Raw genomic sequence first — 15661 nt, 5'->3', positions numbered from 1 at the left:
TGTGTGTGTGTGTGTGTGTGTGTGTGTGTGTGTGTGTGTGTGATGTCTGAGAGCCCCAGGAGAGCAGGCACTGCGTCTGTTTGGCTCACTGTATGTCTCTGTGCCTAGCACAGTGGTACTAGCACAAAGCAGCAGCTGGATAAATGTTTGCTGAATTACTAAATGGACCGCGGCTAAGAGCTCCTCAGGGAGCTCATAAGAGGAAGAAGACCATGTCTTCTTAAACTGTGTGTCCCCAAGAGCCTAGTACAGTGCCTCACAATGAGAAGATGCTCACAATTTTTAATTACATTCTCACCTCTTCCTGGATGTTTTCCTGATCCTCAGGCACTGAGGCATTTCCTCGCCTGGCAACCTCTGCATACCTGGCCTGAGACTGTGCATTCACTGTGCACAGGTTGGCACCTCACCTAGAGTACCCTATGCCTGTGTCTCCCTACAGTGTTTAGCAAAGAGCTGTACCCTTTACAGGGACTCAGCTCACTGCCCCCTCCACACCTTTACCTATGTGTATCCGGGCCTGATTGTTCTCTTTGATTGCCAGTCAGTGTATCCCATCCCCTAGCCGTGGCCATTGGTTCAGGGATGGGCAAGTGATCCAATCAGAGACAATGTGATGCTTGCCAGGACTTCTGGGAACGAAAAGCATTGTCTCTTTTCTGGAGGACACTCTCTGACTTCCCTTGGATGGTGTGTGAATTGAAGGTCTAGAGTCAGCACAGTAGCCGGCATTTGGGGAACATGTCAAAAGATCCTGAAGCTGAGAGTGGGCCATAGGGGAGGGGGCACATGGGCAGCCTGAGGACTAAGAGAAACCTTGAAAAGTCTTCAGTGTGATGGTTTGGACTGCTGGATCAAACTTTGCCTGAAGTCACCCAATCTCTGGTCTCAGCTATAAAATGGAGCAGTATTTTCCCTTTATTGTGTAAACCCATTTGAGTTGGGTTTTCTGTTGTTTGAACACGCACGACTCCTAACTGTTGTACCACACCTTTTCTTTTTGTCCTCTGAGCCTCAATTCAGTCCCATCTCCTCTGTGAAGTCGCAGGAAATAACAGGAGCTGCTCCTCCTCTGCCCTTACCTTCCAGCACAGTGAGGGCCAGGGTCGGCGGGGGCACAGGACAGGGGGGCCCTCGGGGTCATCGCTGAGGGCGGTACCCGCACAGTCCTCATAGAAGAGGTGGAGATAGGAGCGAACCCCATACCACTTGCCATCCTCCACGTTGGGGCCGCGGCTGCAGCCACAGGAACGATCACAGCTCAGCATCGCAGACCTCTGGGTGTGGCTGACAGAGGGAGGGGTCAATGAGAGCTGCCCACGGTGACCCTCAGGCCCCCCTGAATCTTTGTTCCCCACCCAATTCTCCTCCTGCTTCTAGACACCCCACACTCGTTGCACAGCCTGGCCTTCTGGAATCCTGACCTATCTTTCCCTAAATACACTACGAATGAACCAATGCATTGAAGTGCTTAGCCCAGTGCCTGGCAATTACAGGTGTCAGTAAATATGGGTATTTAATCTGAAGGCTATCCAGTGGCTGGGACTGTGGGCTCTGGAGCCTGACTTCCTGGATTGGAATCCTAGATCCACCACTTCCTCACTGTGTGACCTTAGATAGGTGCCTTCACTTCCCTGAGCCTCCAAGTCCTCATTTGTACAACAAGGCTAATAATCATACCTGCTTCATATAGTTATTGTACCTGGAACAGAGAAACAGTCACTGTTGTGATTATTATTGCCGTAATTTCTTTATTATTATTTCCATCATGAATTTGCTGGGCCCCATGTCTGGGACAAGAGATCCTCATTCTCATCCCACTCAAAGTCCCCCCTCCCCATTCAGGGCCCTTTCTGGGGTTAATTGTCATGGCTGACACTTGTCCAATCAGTCAGAGCTCCCAAGCGACAAGGTCCTACAAGGTCCCTCCCTGGGCTGTCTCTTGGAAGGCAACGGTAACCTCCAAGTCCCAGGGAATCTTCACTCCACAGGAGGTGAAAGTCAGGGGCCCTTAGGATTAGAGACTCTTAGGCTCAAGGGCTGTTAGATTTCTTAGAGAAACCCATCTAAGAGCCCCTCTTGTCATAAATGGAGACATGGGAACATTGAGAATAGAAGGTACTTGTACCACACACAGGTAAGGGTCAAAACCAAAGTCAGGTTCGCAGCACTTTTCCAAGAGCCGGAAGGTGGAAATGACCAGCAACAGACGAATGGATAAACAAAACGTGGTATATACAGACAACGGAATACTACTCAGCCATAAAGAGAAATGAAGTCCTGATGTATGCCACTACATGGATGAACCTGAAAACATCATGCTGAGCAAAGCAGGTCAGTCACAAAAAGGGCAAGTAGTGTATGATCCCACTTATATGAAATAAGCAAATATATAGAAACCAAAGATTGTTAGTGGTTACCGGGGTAGAAGGGACAGGGAAAGGGGGAATTTTGCTTAATGGGGCAGAGAGTTTATGTTAATGCGGGTGGAATAATATGGAAAAGGATATCAAGAATGGTTGCACAACTTGAAGAATGTAACCAATGTCACTGAATTATCCATGTAGAAACTGTTGAATTGGCATATGTTTTGTTGTGTATATTTTCACCACACACACAAAAAAAAGTCAGGGAGGTGCTGGAAAAAGGCTGGGCCGCCTGCCCCCGCGCCACTCCAACACAGGTACACTGGCCCTCAGACCCTCTGAGCAGCTTCAAATAGAATAAAACCATGTGCTTGCTCTGAGGGTAAGACAAACCTCTAGGCCCTTCTCGCTTCCAATCAGATGTGGGCCCCACATCTTCCCCTACAGAAACTCACAGCACACACAATCACACACGAACAGCACTACAAAAAGACACACCCAGAAAGACACACACACACACCACCCAGAGACACGTACAGATAGACACACAGCACAGAAAAACACAGGCACACGGGCACACACACACTACACAGAGACATACCCCTATAGACACACAGACACACCACACACAGAGACACGTCACATAGAAACACAGACACACACCACACAAAGACACATGGGTAAACAGGCAGGTGCAAACACACACACACATCACAGAGAAGCACTCATATAGACACACGGGTCACTTAAACAGTGTGTTGGGGTGCTTCTTGGAGGCCTTGCGGACCCACACAAGCGCACATGACTGCTGTCGACAAATCCTGCCCATAAATCGCGGCTCTCCCCTCCCCTCACCCACAATTCTGGAGAGAAACGAGGAAAAAAGAAAAAAAGGAAAGACAGGGAGAGAGCGCTGGGGAGCGCGCGGCTCTCCCCCGGCGGTGGGCGGGGCGGCACTGCAGAGGGCGTAGCCCGTGCGGCAGCCCGCGGCAGGCAGCGCGCTAAGGAGGCGGGGTAGGGACAATGAATGGGGCAGGAGGGGCACTCGGAAACTCAGGGCAGTGACCATTAATTAATGGCCCTAAGTGAGGGGGCGAGGAGGGGGGTCCAGGGCGTATTAGCCTGGGTCAGCTCCTCCCCTGCAATTCACCGCCCTGTTCCTCCAAATATATATATAAAACCACTCAATCCTGCTGGCACCAGAGAAAGAAGGTGACCTTGCCGCTGTCTCCCACCTCGGCCTGACCCCTCTCTCTCCCATTTTAGGGGTGGAAGAGAAGCCGTCTGGCGGGTAGGGGGGAGAAGGAGGGAATGCTGGGGGCCTGGTGCGGGTATCCGGGACGAGGGTTGCCATGGGAACCGGTGGGGAGGTGTCCCTGGCCAGGAGAGAGGAGGAGCACCGGAGTAACGGAGCGGGAAGAGGAGGGGGCTGCGGGGTCCGAGGGGGGAGACTGCAGTGGAGGAGGCGAGGGGAGAGAGCCATACCAGGAGGTGACGGGCGCGAGGGCCTGAAGATGGATAGACTCTCTGGCCTCTGCACGGCCTCGACACTCAGTTCTCTTTCCAGGCGTCCGGCGCGGCCCAGGCCGGGAAAAGGGGCGCACTCCAGGGGGCTAGGCCAGGAAAGTCAGGCCTCTGCTATCTCCTGCCCCATTCCGGATCACTGTTTCTGACCGGACCACCCGTCCCCTGGTAGAGATTAACTACGGTCTTTCCCCTAGGGGAAAATTGAGGCAGAGCGGGGTGGGAATGGGTTTTTAGAGGGGGGAGTCTTGTCCTTTGAAGCCTCTGCCCAGTCTGTCAACCCTGAGGTGTCATGGGGCGATGGGGCTGGTGCAGTCCTTGCCCCCTCGCTACTACCCTGGGATCCCACCTCCCAAAGCCCAAGGCTCTCCAGGGCTTGGGCGCTGCCGTCCAGCCGAGGCGTGGGGCGGCCGGGGCTGGGGATGCAGCGGGGGGGATGTCTCCGAAACCCCTGGGGAGGGTGGGGTAGGGGTCCGGCTGTGCATGGAGCAGTGGCTGAGCTCACCTCTCCGCCTGCAGCCTCCGCCGAGCGGGAGCCGGAGCAGGAGCAAAGCAAGAGCCGGTTTGATCCACGCCTGCGCCGCAGTGGGAGGCGGGGGTTATCGGGGACCGGGGGGCGGGGGGGCGCCCGCCTGCCCCAGGGGCCGGCTCTGCAGTTGCGCCTCGTGCAGCTCCCGAGCCCACTTCCCCTTCCAGAGTTCACTTCTCTGGTCTCAGGCCCCTCATGGAGACCCCACCAGCTCCTCACGGAAGCGCCCATCATCCCTTCAAGCCCTCATCCTTCTTGTAAAACCCATTCCCTCACTGAGCCTTCATCTCTTCTCTGTGTCCTCAGACTCCTCTCTGGGTCTCCCTCCCGATATACATGGAGCCCCCACCCCGGTATAGAAACTCCTATCTCTTTTCTGAGCCCCCACCCTCTTCACAGACCACCTCCTCCCTTAAAGCCCCCACTCCATCCTTGAGTTCCGCCCCTCTCTCGCTGGGCCAAGAAGCTCCTCCCTCTTGCTTCCGGAGCTCTTAACTCTCCCTCAAACCCTCATCCTCTCACTGAGTCCCTCATCCTCTCTCCTCATCCTCTTTGAGTCTCTACCCCTTTTAAAAGATCAGTCCACTTACCGAGAAGGAAGCTAGGCTAGGTGAACAGAACCCGGGTCTCCAACATGGAAGTCGAGAATTCTACCACTGAACCACCACGCTCCTGCTGAGCATATTAAACCAAAGAAAACTCAAAGCCTTTACCGTCCAGTCGATTCGACTCATAGCGACCCTATAGGACAGAGTAGACATGCCCCATAGGATTTCCAAGGAGTGGTTGGTGGATTCGAACTGCTGACCTTTTTGTTAGCAGCCATAGCTCTTAACCACTGTGCCACCAGAGCTGAGTATATTAAATCCTATCAATTCATTAAAATGCCTCAGGGCAAATACTAGATTAAGGGTGTTGCCTTCACACCAATTTTTAAAACTTCTCTATTGATTAAGGAGACCCTGGTGGCGTAGTGGTTAAGAGCTATGGCTGCTAACCAAAAGCTCAGCAGTTCGAATCCACCATGCGTTCCCTGGAAACTATGGGGCAGTTCTACCCTGTCCTATAGGGTGGCTATGAGTCGGAATAGATTCAACGGTAGTGGGGGTTTTTTTTTCTATTGATTAAAGTACCTCAGGGCTAAAATCAATTAAAGTAAGAGATTGAATTCTAAAAGGCTTTGAGTGAAAAGTCCCCTGTAAAACTTCTCAGATAGATAAAATGATTCCAGTGCTAAGATCATATTACAGCTGTGAGTAGCATTGATAGCTCTCTTTAAGTTGAGAAAGCTTAGGGGTAAGACAGCAAAGAAATAAAGCAGATCTAAGAACTATGTAGCATAGTGGTTAAGAGCTCGGCTGCTATACAAAACGTTGGCAGTTTGAATCTATCAGCTGCTTCTTGGAAACACTATGGGGCAGTTCTACTCCATTCTATAGGGTCACTATGAGTTGGACTCAAAGGCAATGGGTTTGGTTTTAGTTTGAAGAACTATGTGGAGTGCCTCGGTTGTGCAAATGGTTTACAAGCTTGGAAATGTTGGAAGTTTGAGTCCACCCAGAGGCACCTTGGAAGAAAGGCCTGGTGATCTACTACCAAAAAATCGGCCACTGAAAACCCTATAGAGTACCGTTCTACTTTGACACACATGGGGTTGCCATAAGTAGAACTGACCCCACAGCAACTGGTTTTAAGAACCGTGTATTGAAAAGAATTGCAGGTGTGGTTATAATACACTCAACTGACTAGAGTTAAATGGATAAGAAGCCTACTAAGTCTTTTAGAAAACTCACATGTCTGGGCTAAAAAGCCTGTGACTATTTGAATCTTAAAATGATCATAGGGTCCCCAACAGTTTACAGGCAGGAAGTGGGCTGAAAAAGCTGTGTCCTCCATGTTGCAAGAGGCAGTTCTGAGCCTTGTTGCCTTCGAATCCATTCCTTGCTCTCCTGCTCTGTGGAACTGACCACTGTCACTTTGAGGAAATTGTGAGCGTTTCAAGGATTCATATTTGTAAAGTGCTTGGAGAGGTGCCCAGCCCATGTCGTTGTTGTTAAGTGCCTTGATGCCAATTTCGACTCATAGCAACCCCAAATGACTGAGTAGAACTGCCTCATAGGGTTTTCTAGGTTGTAATCTTTATGCGAACAGATCACCAGGACTTTCTCCCCTGGAGCTGCTGGGTGGGTTCTAACTGCTAACCTTTCTGTTAGCAGTTGAGTGCTTAACTGTTGGGCCACCAGGGCTGCTAGAGCTGATCCCTGGAAGCTTCGTTTCCCAGCCTCCCTCATCAGCTAGCCTCCAGCTGAGCACAGCAAATGGGAGCACTGACGGGAAGACTGGAGGGAAAAGGGAGAAGCCAGGGTTTTCCTCCCCTTCATCCTCTGGCTTCCCTAGCCCATCCTAATTAACACAAACGTTCCATCTAAAACAGTAATCCCTCTTCACACTTTATCCCCTTCACCACATGACATCTTGTTTATATTTATCTGTTTACTTGTGTTTCCATCCACTAGAGTGTAAGCTTCATGAGGACAGAAGCTGTATCTGTTTTGCTCATTGATGAATCCCCAGTGCCTAAGACAGTGCCTGGCACATAATAGGTGCTCAGTAAAGATCTGTCAAATGAGTGAACAAATTCAGCGCTGGAACCAAACACATACAAAAGAAGAGGGAAAGCCCTAAGAAGCACCTGACAAGTAGCCACAATCTGAAATAAAAGTCAGAGAGGTCAGGTAGCTTCTCTAACTCACACAGCAAACCCTCCACTGACCTCCGACCCAGCCTCTTTCCACTCTGGGTTTGAATCCAAACTGTCCAGGTCACCAGAGAGAACTGCAGCCTCAGGTCTTTTTTGGAAGAGAAAGAGAACTTGACATTTACTTAAAAGGAAACCCTGAAAACAGCCGAGGCTGAGAAATTGAGTTGCTAAGAAACTCCTAAGGATGGGGGAGAGGGTTGGCATCCATTGCTAGGCAACCTAGAAGAAGCTAGACAACAGGCAGGTTTGACTACAAATCCCTTTCTCCCTCCTTTCCATAGACTCCTAGAATACCAGGTTGGATATGCTTTTACAGACTTCTAGTCCAACCATCTCATTGTACAAAAGGAAAAACTGAGGCCTCAAAAAGCAAGGTGACTAACCCAAGGTCCCTTAGATTCCCCAACAAGAGCAAAGACAAATGGCATGGGAGGGCATTGTCACTGAGCAGTAGTATGATATGGCTGAAGCAGTTTGAGAGTAGAGCTGGTAGCTAAAGATGAGTCTATAAAAGACTGAAGGAGTTCATTGTAAAAGGCCTTGAATGACAGGCCAGAACTTTAGACTTTAGCTTGAGGGTAATAGGGAGCCATCAAAAGGTTTCCAGCAGTGGTCAGATATGTGTTTTCAAAAGACCCCTTGGGCTGCAGTGTGGAGACTCATGATGAAGTCCAAACACCTTCAAGACCCTTGTGCTCTTTCCTTTGTTTACCTCATCTCTCCCCACCATCCCTCCAGCCACAGCAACTTCTGGCAGTGTCAGCCCCTCTTGCCAAGTCTTCCCATTTGCTGTTGTTGGTGTCTGGAAGCCCTTTCCTTCACCTGAATCTGCCTCATCCTACTGTTCTAGTTATTATTTCTGTGTAATAAACTACTCCAAAACTTAGTAGTGTGAAGTAACCACCATTTCATTACACTCATGGATTCTGTAGGTCAGGAACTGAGACAGGGCACGGAGGGAATGGCTTATCTCTGCTCCTTGATGCCTAGGGCCTCAGCTCGGAAGAAACTCCAACAGTTAAGGTGACTCGAATGACTGGGGCCTGGAATCATCTTGAAGCTTCTGCACTCCTGTCTCTGGAGCTTGGGCTGCAACTGTCAAGTGCAGCACCTCCATGTGGTCTCTCCATGTGGCTTGGACTTCTTCACAGCATGCTGGCCATGGGGTATTTGGACTTCTTACATAATGGTTCAGAGTGATCTAGCCTTGGAAATCCTACACATCACTTCCACTACATTCTGTTGGTTATAAGTAGATCACAAAGGCCAGCCCAGATTCAAGGGGAAGGAAATTTATGGGAAGAATGTAAAAGAATTTATAGCTATGTTCTAAAACCACACAGCCTACTGAGGTTTTAGGTCACAGCTTAAACACCACCTCCCCCAGGAGGTGACCTGACCTGCCCTGCTCCATGTCTGGGGCTAAGGGCCTCCTCTGTGTTCCCCCAGCCCCACCATCCATCTCCATCAAAGCACTGCCATCCCTGTGGTTATGTGTCTTTCTCCTCCTCAGACCTGTAAGCTCAGTGAGTACAGACCATGTCTGTCTTTTTTCACCTTTGTATGCCCAATGTCCAGCACAGGGCCTGGTAAAGGCAGAGCCTTAATAAATGTTGGTTGAATGGATGAGTGATTAAATGAGCTAAGGCATAGACTCCAGCACAGAGGCCATTCCTTCCTCGTGAAGCTTACATACTAATTGGAGGGACATATGAAAAATTAAAACTATATATAACTATAAATGCCAGGTAGGGATAGTGTGACCGGGCAGGGGGGGGGGGGGGGGGTCGTTGATATTTTATACAGGATGGTCAGAGAACTCTTTGAGGTGATGACATTGGAGCTGAGACCTGAAGGAAGCAAGGGACTAAACCATGTGGTTATCTGAAGGGAGAGCATCTCAGGCAGAGGGAACAGCATGTGCTAAGGACCTGAGGTGGGAGTGTGTTGGGCAATTATGAGTAACAGCAAAAAGGCTAGTGTGGCTGAAGCATGGTGAGAAAAAGAAAGAGCAGTAGTAGATGAGTCCCAGAGTGGGCCTCAGGTCTGTTCACATAGGGTTTAACAAGCCATGCTGGGGACTTTGGCTTTTATTCTGAGAGAGTTGGGAGCCATTGGAGGGTTCTGAGCAGAGAGCCATGGTCTGATTCACAGTTTTACCAGATCACTCTGGCTGCTATGCAGAAAATAAGGCTGTGAACAGGGCAAAGGAGAAAGCAAGGAGCCCAGTGATCAGGCTGGTACAGGATATCAGGCGAGACGTGACGGAGACTGGGACCGGGATGGTGGGTGTGAAGAGGTGAGAGGTCATAAGGCCCAAGACACATTTATAGATACAGCCAACAGGATATAAGTGATATGAAGCTACGAGGGAAAGAGGAGTCAGGGACGACTGCAAGGTTTTTGGCCTTTTACTGATATCAGATGTGACTATGTAGGATGGGAGAGCAGTCTTGGAGGAGTTGTAGAAACAAGAATTTATTTTTAGACGTGTCAAGTTTGAGATGCCAATTAGACATCCCAGTGGAGATGACAAGAAGGCAGCCAGATGTACAAGTCTGGCAATGTCGGGGATGGGAATACGGACTTGAGAATCCTCAGCTATGATAAGCAGAATTCTAAGGTCGTCTCCAAGATTCCCACCCCATGGTGTACACACCACCCTACATCATCTCTCCTTGAGTGTGGGCGAGACCAGTGAATATGATGGATGTCACTGTTGTGATTAGCTGTTATTATATGGCAAAGGTGAAAGGATTTTGCAAATGTAATTAAGGCCCCAAATCAGTTGATTTTGAGTTAATCAAAAGGAAGTTTATCCTGAATGGGCCTGATCTAATCAGCTGAGCCCTTTAAAAGAGGCTTAGGCTTTTACTGAGCCAAGAGACTGGACGCAGCAGGTTCTCCTACTGGCCTTGACAGAATAAGCTGCCATATTGTCAGAAGGCCTGTGCTGTCCATGTAGAAAGACAAACAGCCTCTAGGAGCTAAGAGTGGCACCAGCTGACAGCCAGCAAGAAAACAGAAACCTGTCCCATGACCGTAAGGAACTGAATTCTGCCAAAACCCACGAGTTTGGAAGAGAACCCCGAGCTTCAGAAAGGGACACAGCCCATCCAACATCTTGACTGCAGCCTGAGATCCTGAGCAGAGGACCCAGCTAAGGCATGCCTGCACTCCTGACCCACAGAAAATGTGAAATAATAAATGGGTGTTGTCGTAAGCCGCTAAGTTTGTGTCAATTTGTTATGCAGCAAAAGATAGCCAGTACATCAGTGTATAGTATTGTTAAAGCCTGGGAGCCAAGATGGTTCAAACAGTCCAGGCAAGGAGTCAATGACTACGATTGGAGATCAGACATACTTCCTTCCCAACCTCCAACTGCGCAGAACTTGGGTTTCCTACTCCTTCCAGCCACTAGGTGTCCCCATAAGCAGGTCGCACCTCACCTTTCACAGGTCAGAATCTGAAATGGAAGGAAACAAACAAAAAAAAGTTTCCAACACTCCCACCCCACCCCCCAACTTTACATATGCGAAAACAGGCTGGCAAAAGGGAAGAGCGTTGCCCAACGTCCCACTGTGCTCTAGAACTATCTCCCGGCCAGGAACTTTACTCTCCTGCCACCCTGCCTCCCTCCCAGGCCATTCTGAAGGACAAGCACAGATAACCCCCCTCCCTCCCTCCCTCCCTCTCAAGGCTGTCTGGAGCAGGACCTCGTCGCTTTGACCAGGGGAGGGACTGCAAGTGACAACTGCATCGGTGGAAGGCTCTGGAATGACTTGTGGGCTGAGCTGGAGTTTCTAATTGATGCCAACTAGTTTACAGACTAGGAAAGGGTGCAGCCCCAGGGTTGGAGCCGGTGATGTTGGAGAGGGAAGACTCCCCCTGAAGCTGAGAGCATCCAACACGACCAGCTGCAGTTGCTGGGCCAGGGACCCAATTTCCCTTGTCCGGCCCCTTGCACCCTCCATTGCAGACTGAATTCTCCAGAAGCAGACACTGAGGCTGAGTTTGGGGTACAAGATGTTTACTAGGAATGAACACCTGTGAAAAGAAGAGGAAATAGGATTGGGCCGAAGAAGTAGTCAAGCTGCTGGCTTGATTGAGTCTTGGCCACACTGGTGGGAGCCTGGTGTGACCACTGCCTGTGAGTGTCTGTCCCACGTTGGGCTGCAGCAGCCAGGAAATGGTCAGGCTTTTATACCTCACCTCGCTCAGACACCAGATTCAGGCGGCCGTGGGAGGACGACTTCCAGCAAGGTGGCTTTCTGCAGCTGTGGCAGATCCTGAAAGGAGCTGACAGCTGGAAGTTATCCACTGCCTGTACTTCCCAACAGCTACGCAAGTCCTTCCTTGAAGGGGGTTCTGAGGGGCATAAACCTTTGTCTTCCACACTTTCTCAACTCCATCCTTTTATAGGGTTTGCCATCTTGCTTCCAACCAGACACGCTGAGAGGAAGCAATCGTAATTCCTACACTTCCAGCCCCAATATCTGCAGGCTCCCAGCCCCAAACCTGCTTTTAAAAAAACCAAACCCGACGTGTAGTGGGGTTGTTAACCATTGTCACAGGGCAACGTGTACTGTTTGAGAAACTATTTTGCTCTGTAAACCTTCACCTAAAGTGAGAACAGCAGCACAACTGGAAGAGCGTGGTTGATGTCACTAAACTGTGCATGTAGAAATTTTTGAAACGGTGTATCTTTGGCTATGTATATTTTCACCAAAAAAAAAAAAAAAAGTCAAGAAGGGAGAGGGTTGACATGTCGTGGGGCTGTTAACCAATGTCATAAAACAATTATGTGTACTACTGTTTAATGAGAAACTATTTGTTCTGTAAACCTTCACCTGAAGTACAATTAAAAAAAAAACCAAAAAACCAAACCAAACCCATTGCCTTCGAGTCAATTCTGACTCATAATGACCGTACAGGACAGGGTAGAACCGCCCCATAGGATTTCCAAGCAGCGGGTGGTAGATTCAAACCGCTGACCTTTTTGGTTAGCAACCACATTAACCACTGCGCCACCAGGGCTCCAAGCCTGCTATGGCCCCTTTTTGAAGCCTCTGTGGGAATCCCAGTCCCCAAACACCCTCTCCAAATGAGGTCTGCACTTTTAAGCCTTGGCTCTTGCAGGGGATGAAGGGGCCTTCTTTAAGTTTAGGAATTCACTGGATCTGGTAGAGGAGGAGTGGGGTGGGAATGTTGCTCTTCTAGCCATTCAACCTACATTGCAGGCCCATGTGTGCCAGGCACTATGCTGGACACTGGGACCAACCCCCACCACCCAAGCTGATGGCCTAACACCTGCAGGTTTGTATACTGAGGGAGAGGCAGCACTCTGAAATGGCACTGTACCAGGAGACAGAACCAAGATTTGAGGCCCTGTCTCTGACCTTGACTGCTTGCAGGCCCTCCTAAAAGCTGCTTCACCATTCTGAACTTGTTTCCTCCTCTGGACAATGGAGTAATACAGTTTATGGAGCACCATGCTAAAGGCTTCTCTCCTCAAACCTCATTTCTTTTGGTGAAGCAGACACTATTATCATCTGCATTATACACAGATGGAAAGAGCCAGGGGTGTGCTCAAGGTCACACAGGTGCTCAGTGCTGAAGCTGGGCTTTGAGTAGCAGCAGTATGGCTCAACCTTGCTTCTCAATCCTCGGTAAGGGCAGGGTCAAACTGGCCACCTTGGACCAGACCTGCAGGCACACCTGTTTCATCTGGCCCACAGGCGTAAATGATATTTAATGATATTTGAGTCAGCTTTCATTTTTAAATTCAGATGATTCATTAAAAAATTCAGACTTCCAGCCTCTCTTGAAAAACTGACCATCTGGTCACCCTGGGCCACCTTCCCATAGGGTCACAATGGGGAGGAGGTGAACAGCATCCCCTCCTTGAAATGGGTCATGAAGCCAGTGTCCACCTACACCCTCACTCATTTGTTACCAGCCCAGCCCGAGGGATGAGTTTGTCATCCTCAGTGAAGACCACGGGATTCTGAAATAGAGGAGAGTCAGAAGCCTTGAGGGACCAGGTGCCTTGCCCTCCGACACTCACTTCTTCCTGCACAAGGCTGGCATGCAGCTAAATTATATGAACTTAAACTTGCCCAAACTGTTCAGAGAGGATTAAGAAAAAGCACAGACATGCAGAACCACAGGGCGAGGTCGGGGCAAATACACTTTATTCAGTCCTGGCATCAGACTGGCGCAAGTCCTGCTGTGGGTGCCAGTGCCCCAGACGGAGGGACCCCTCCCCTCAGCTACGAAACTAGTTCTCCAAGACCACAGACAGTGACACCTCTTCACTCACATGACATTTTGTTTTTTTCCCATTGTCTTTTTTTGTTGTTTTTGTTAAAAAAAAGAGAGAAAGAAAGAGAGAGCGCGCGCGAGAAAGGCCCAGAGCCGGAGCACCAAGCTTAAAGGAGGCAGCTGGTGGCTTTGTCAGCGACGGGAACGCGTGGGGCAGAGACCTGCAGAGACCCTGGGCAGGGGTCCCGGAGGACTCTGGGACCGTTTGTTCCTGAGATTTGTGTGTGTGAATGAGTGTGTGCACCACCCCGAGGGGGAACACACGGCCGGTGAGATACAGGTAGTGAGGACAAAAGGGGTGTGGGAGGTCGGAGGGGCGGGTCTTCAGCAAGGAGTCGGAATCAAGGAGTAACAGCTATTAGGGGCAGGGACCTGAGGGCACCCTGAACTGGACACCATTTCCTCCTACCCCCATTTCTCGCATGGAAAAATTGAGGTGCAAATGGCCCACCTCCACTACTCTGACTGCACTGTCAATTTTACTGGGTCCAGTCGATGGTCCCTCTCAAGCCAGCTGTTTAAAAGCGCGGCTCTTCCTGCCACCGTATGTATTAAGCCTCAGTCTCAACCCCATAGCACCAACGTGCCTCAGTTTCTCCCAATGAATACTGGGGCTGTGGGTATTGACAGGGAACTCGGGTGACTGGAAAGGGCGGGGGCTTACAGAGCGGTCCCGGTTGGAAGGATACCTAGCGGAGATAGGGCTTTTCTCCAGGGGGAAGGGAGCAGCTGAGGACCTGTCTCCAAACAGGCTGGTAGGTGCCTTGATTCTGAGTTTTCTTGAGCACCCCCTTCTTCCTTGGTGAGGTTCGAGAGAAAGATCCTACCCTCAATCCCCCGGTAGGGAAAGGAGACGTTTCTAGGGACCCAGATAGACTGGGTAACCCCTAAGAGAAAAGGCGTTATGCCACTTGGGAGAGAGCTCCAAGTTCTAAACATACCCATCAGACCAATTAGTCTCTTTCTCCCCTTCCAAGCGCTCCTCCCAATAAGGCAGTGACGCCCCGTCGGGTTGAGAGGAAGCGCCGCGGCTCCGGGATCAAATGATTTCTCAGGATCACTCCACCCCCCCAACTTCTTCCCGGAGCAGGCGGCGGCGAAGTGCGGCTCTCCTGCGACCAGCCCCCTCCTCCCAAGAAGCATTAAGCATGCGCGAGGAGGGGGCGGGGCCTAACCCTTCGAGGATAAGAGCCCCCACCCACGAGAAGGGCGGGGAGAGGGAGGAGCGCGTAATGCCGCCCAGCCGCAGCGCCCCCATAACCGAGAGTGGGGAGCGGGATGGGCAAAGGCGGAGGGATTCAGGAGCAAGGGAGGGGGCGTGTCCTCCGGCCACGAAGAGGGGCGTGTGCAAAGTGGGGGAGGGATGCAGGTCCCTAAGAGAGGATGGGAGGTGTATCGGAGGGGGGCTGGCTGCTGGTGGCAGTGCGGGAGAGGGCAAGATGGGGAGGGGCGTAAATGCTGAAGAAGGGGTGGGGGATGGGCAGCCTTGGGGTGTGTCTGCAGGGGAGGGGCATGTCTGGATCTGTGGGGGATGGGCACGTCTAGGAGGGGGGAGGCTGTGTGGGAGATGGGGTGCCAGCCTCGGCCTCCGAGGGGCCCCAATACCTGATTCCTGTATGTAAACAGCTGGTTTGGGGGCGTGCGCGCCCCGCTGACGGTGGGCTCAGTAGGTGAAAACCAGGTCGGCGATGCTAGACGGGCGCCAGTCCCCCGCGATCATCTCGGTAACCTCGGGGGTGCAGTAGTCCGGGAACTCGAAGTGCGACGTGCCCGAAGGGGGCGGCAGGTCTGGGTCGCGGTCCAGGGCGCTGCAGTCCAGGCCGGCGGGGCCGGGGGGCAGCCTGGTCAGAAAGCCTAGCGGCTCCTCCCCCGACGCCACGGTCTCCTCCTCGCCTTCCTCCGCTGCCGCCCCCTCCTCCTCCTCTTCCTCCGGTTCCTCATCCTCCGACGGTGTTGGGGAGGCGTTGGTGGCTGCCGCCCCCTCGCCCGACGGCCCCTGGGCGCGCTCCACCGGTCCCCGGGCGGCCCGCCCCGCCGGGACCATCCTCCATAGCTCCCGCCCGGGGGTCTCGACCAGGCGCACCTCCAGCAGCTCCTCGTCGTCGTCGTCGTCGTCGTCGTCCTCGGGCGCCGCCGCGCCATCCCCCAAAGGCCCTC

At 51.5% G+C, this 15661-nt stretch overlaps 2 protein-coding genes across 2 annotated transcripts in view; both read right to left on the bottom strand.

The window, feature by feature from the left end:
* Nucleotides 1-1268, bottom strand: part of NRSN2 (neurensin 2) — a 2486-nt gene extending 1218 nt beyond the window's left edge. The window contains exon 1 of the mRNA XM_004370483.1: nt 1083-1268. Within this exon, the coding sequence (XP_004370540.1) occupies nt 1083-1268 (186 nt within the window). The remainder of the gene's footprint in view (nt 1-1082) is intronic.
* Nucleotides 1269-15167: 13899 nt separating this feature from the next.
* SOX12 (SRY-box transcription factor 12) overlaps nt 15168-15661 on the bottom strand; it is a 1060-nt gene continuing 566 nt past the window's right edge. The window contains exon 2 of the mRNA XM_004370603.1: nt 15168-15658. Within this exon, the coding sequence (XP_004370660.1) occupies nt 15168-15658 (491 nt within the window). The remainder of the gene's footprint in view (nt 15659-15661) is intronic.

This window comes from Trichechus manatus, unplaced genomic scaffold, assembly GCF_000243295.1.
Source record: "Trichechus manatus latirostris isolate Lorelei unplaced genomic scaffold, TriManLat1.0 scaffold00008, whole genome shotgun sequence".
Classification (NCBI taxonomy): domain Eukaryota; kingdom Metazoa; phylum Chordata; class Mammalia; order Sirenia; family Trichechidae; genus Trichechus; species Trichechus manatus.
Note: the sequence above shows the minus strand (reverse complement) of the source record. Positions and strands in the feature narration are given on the sequence as shown.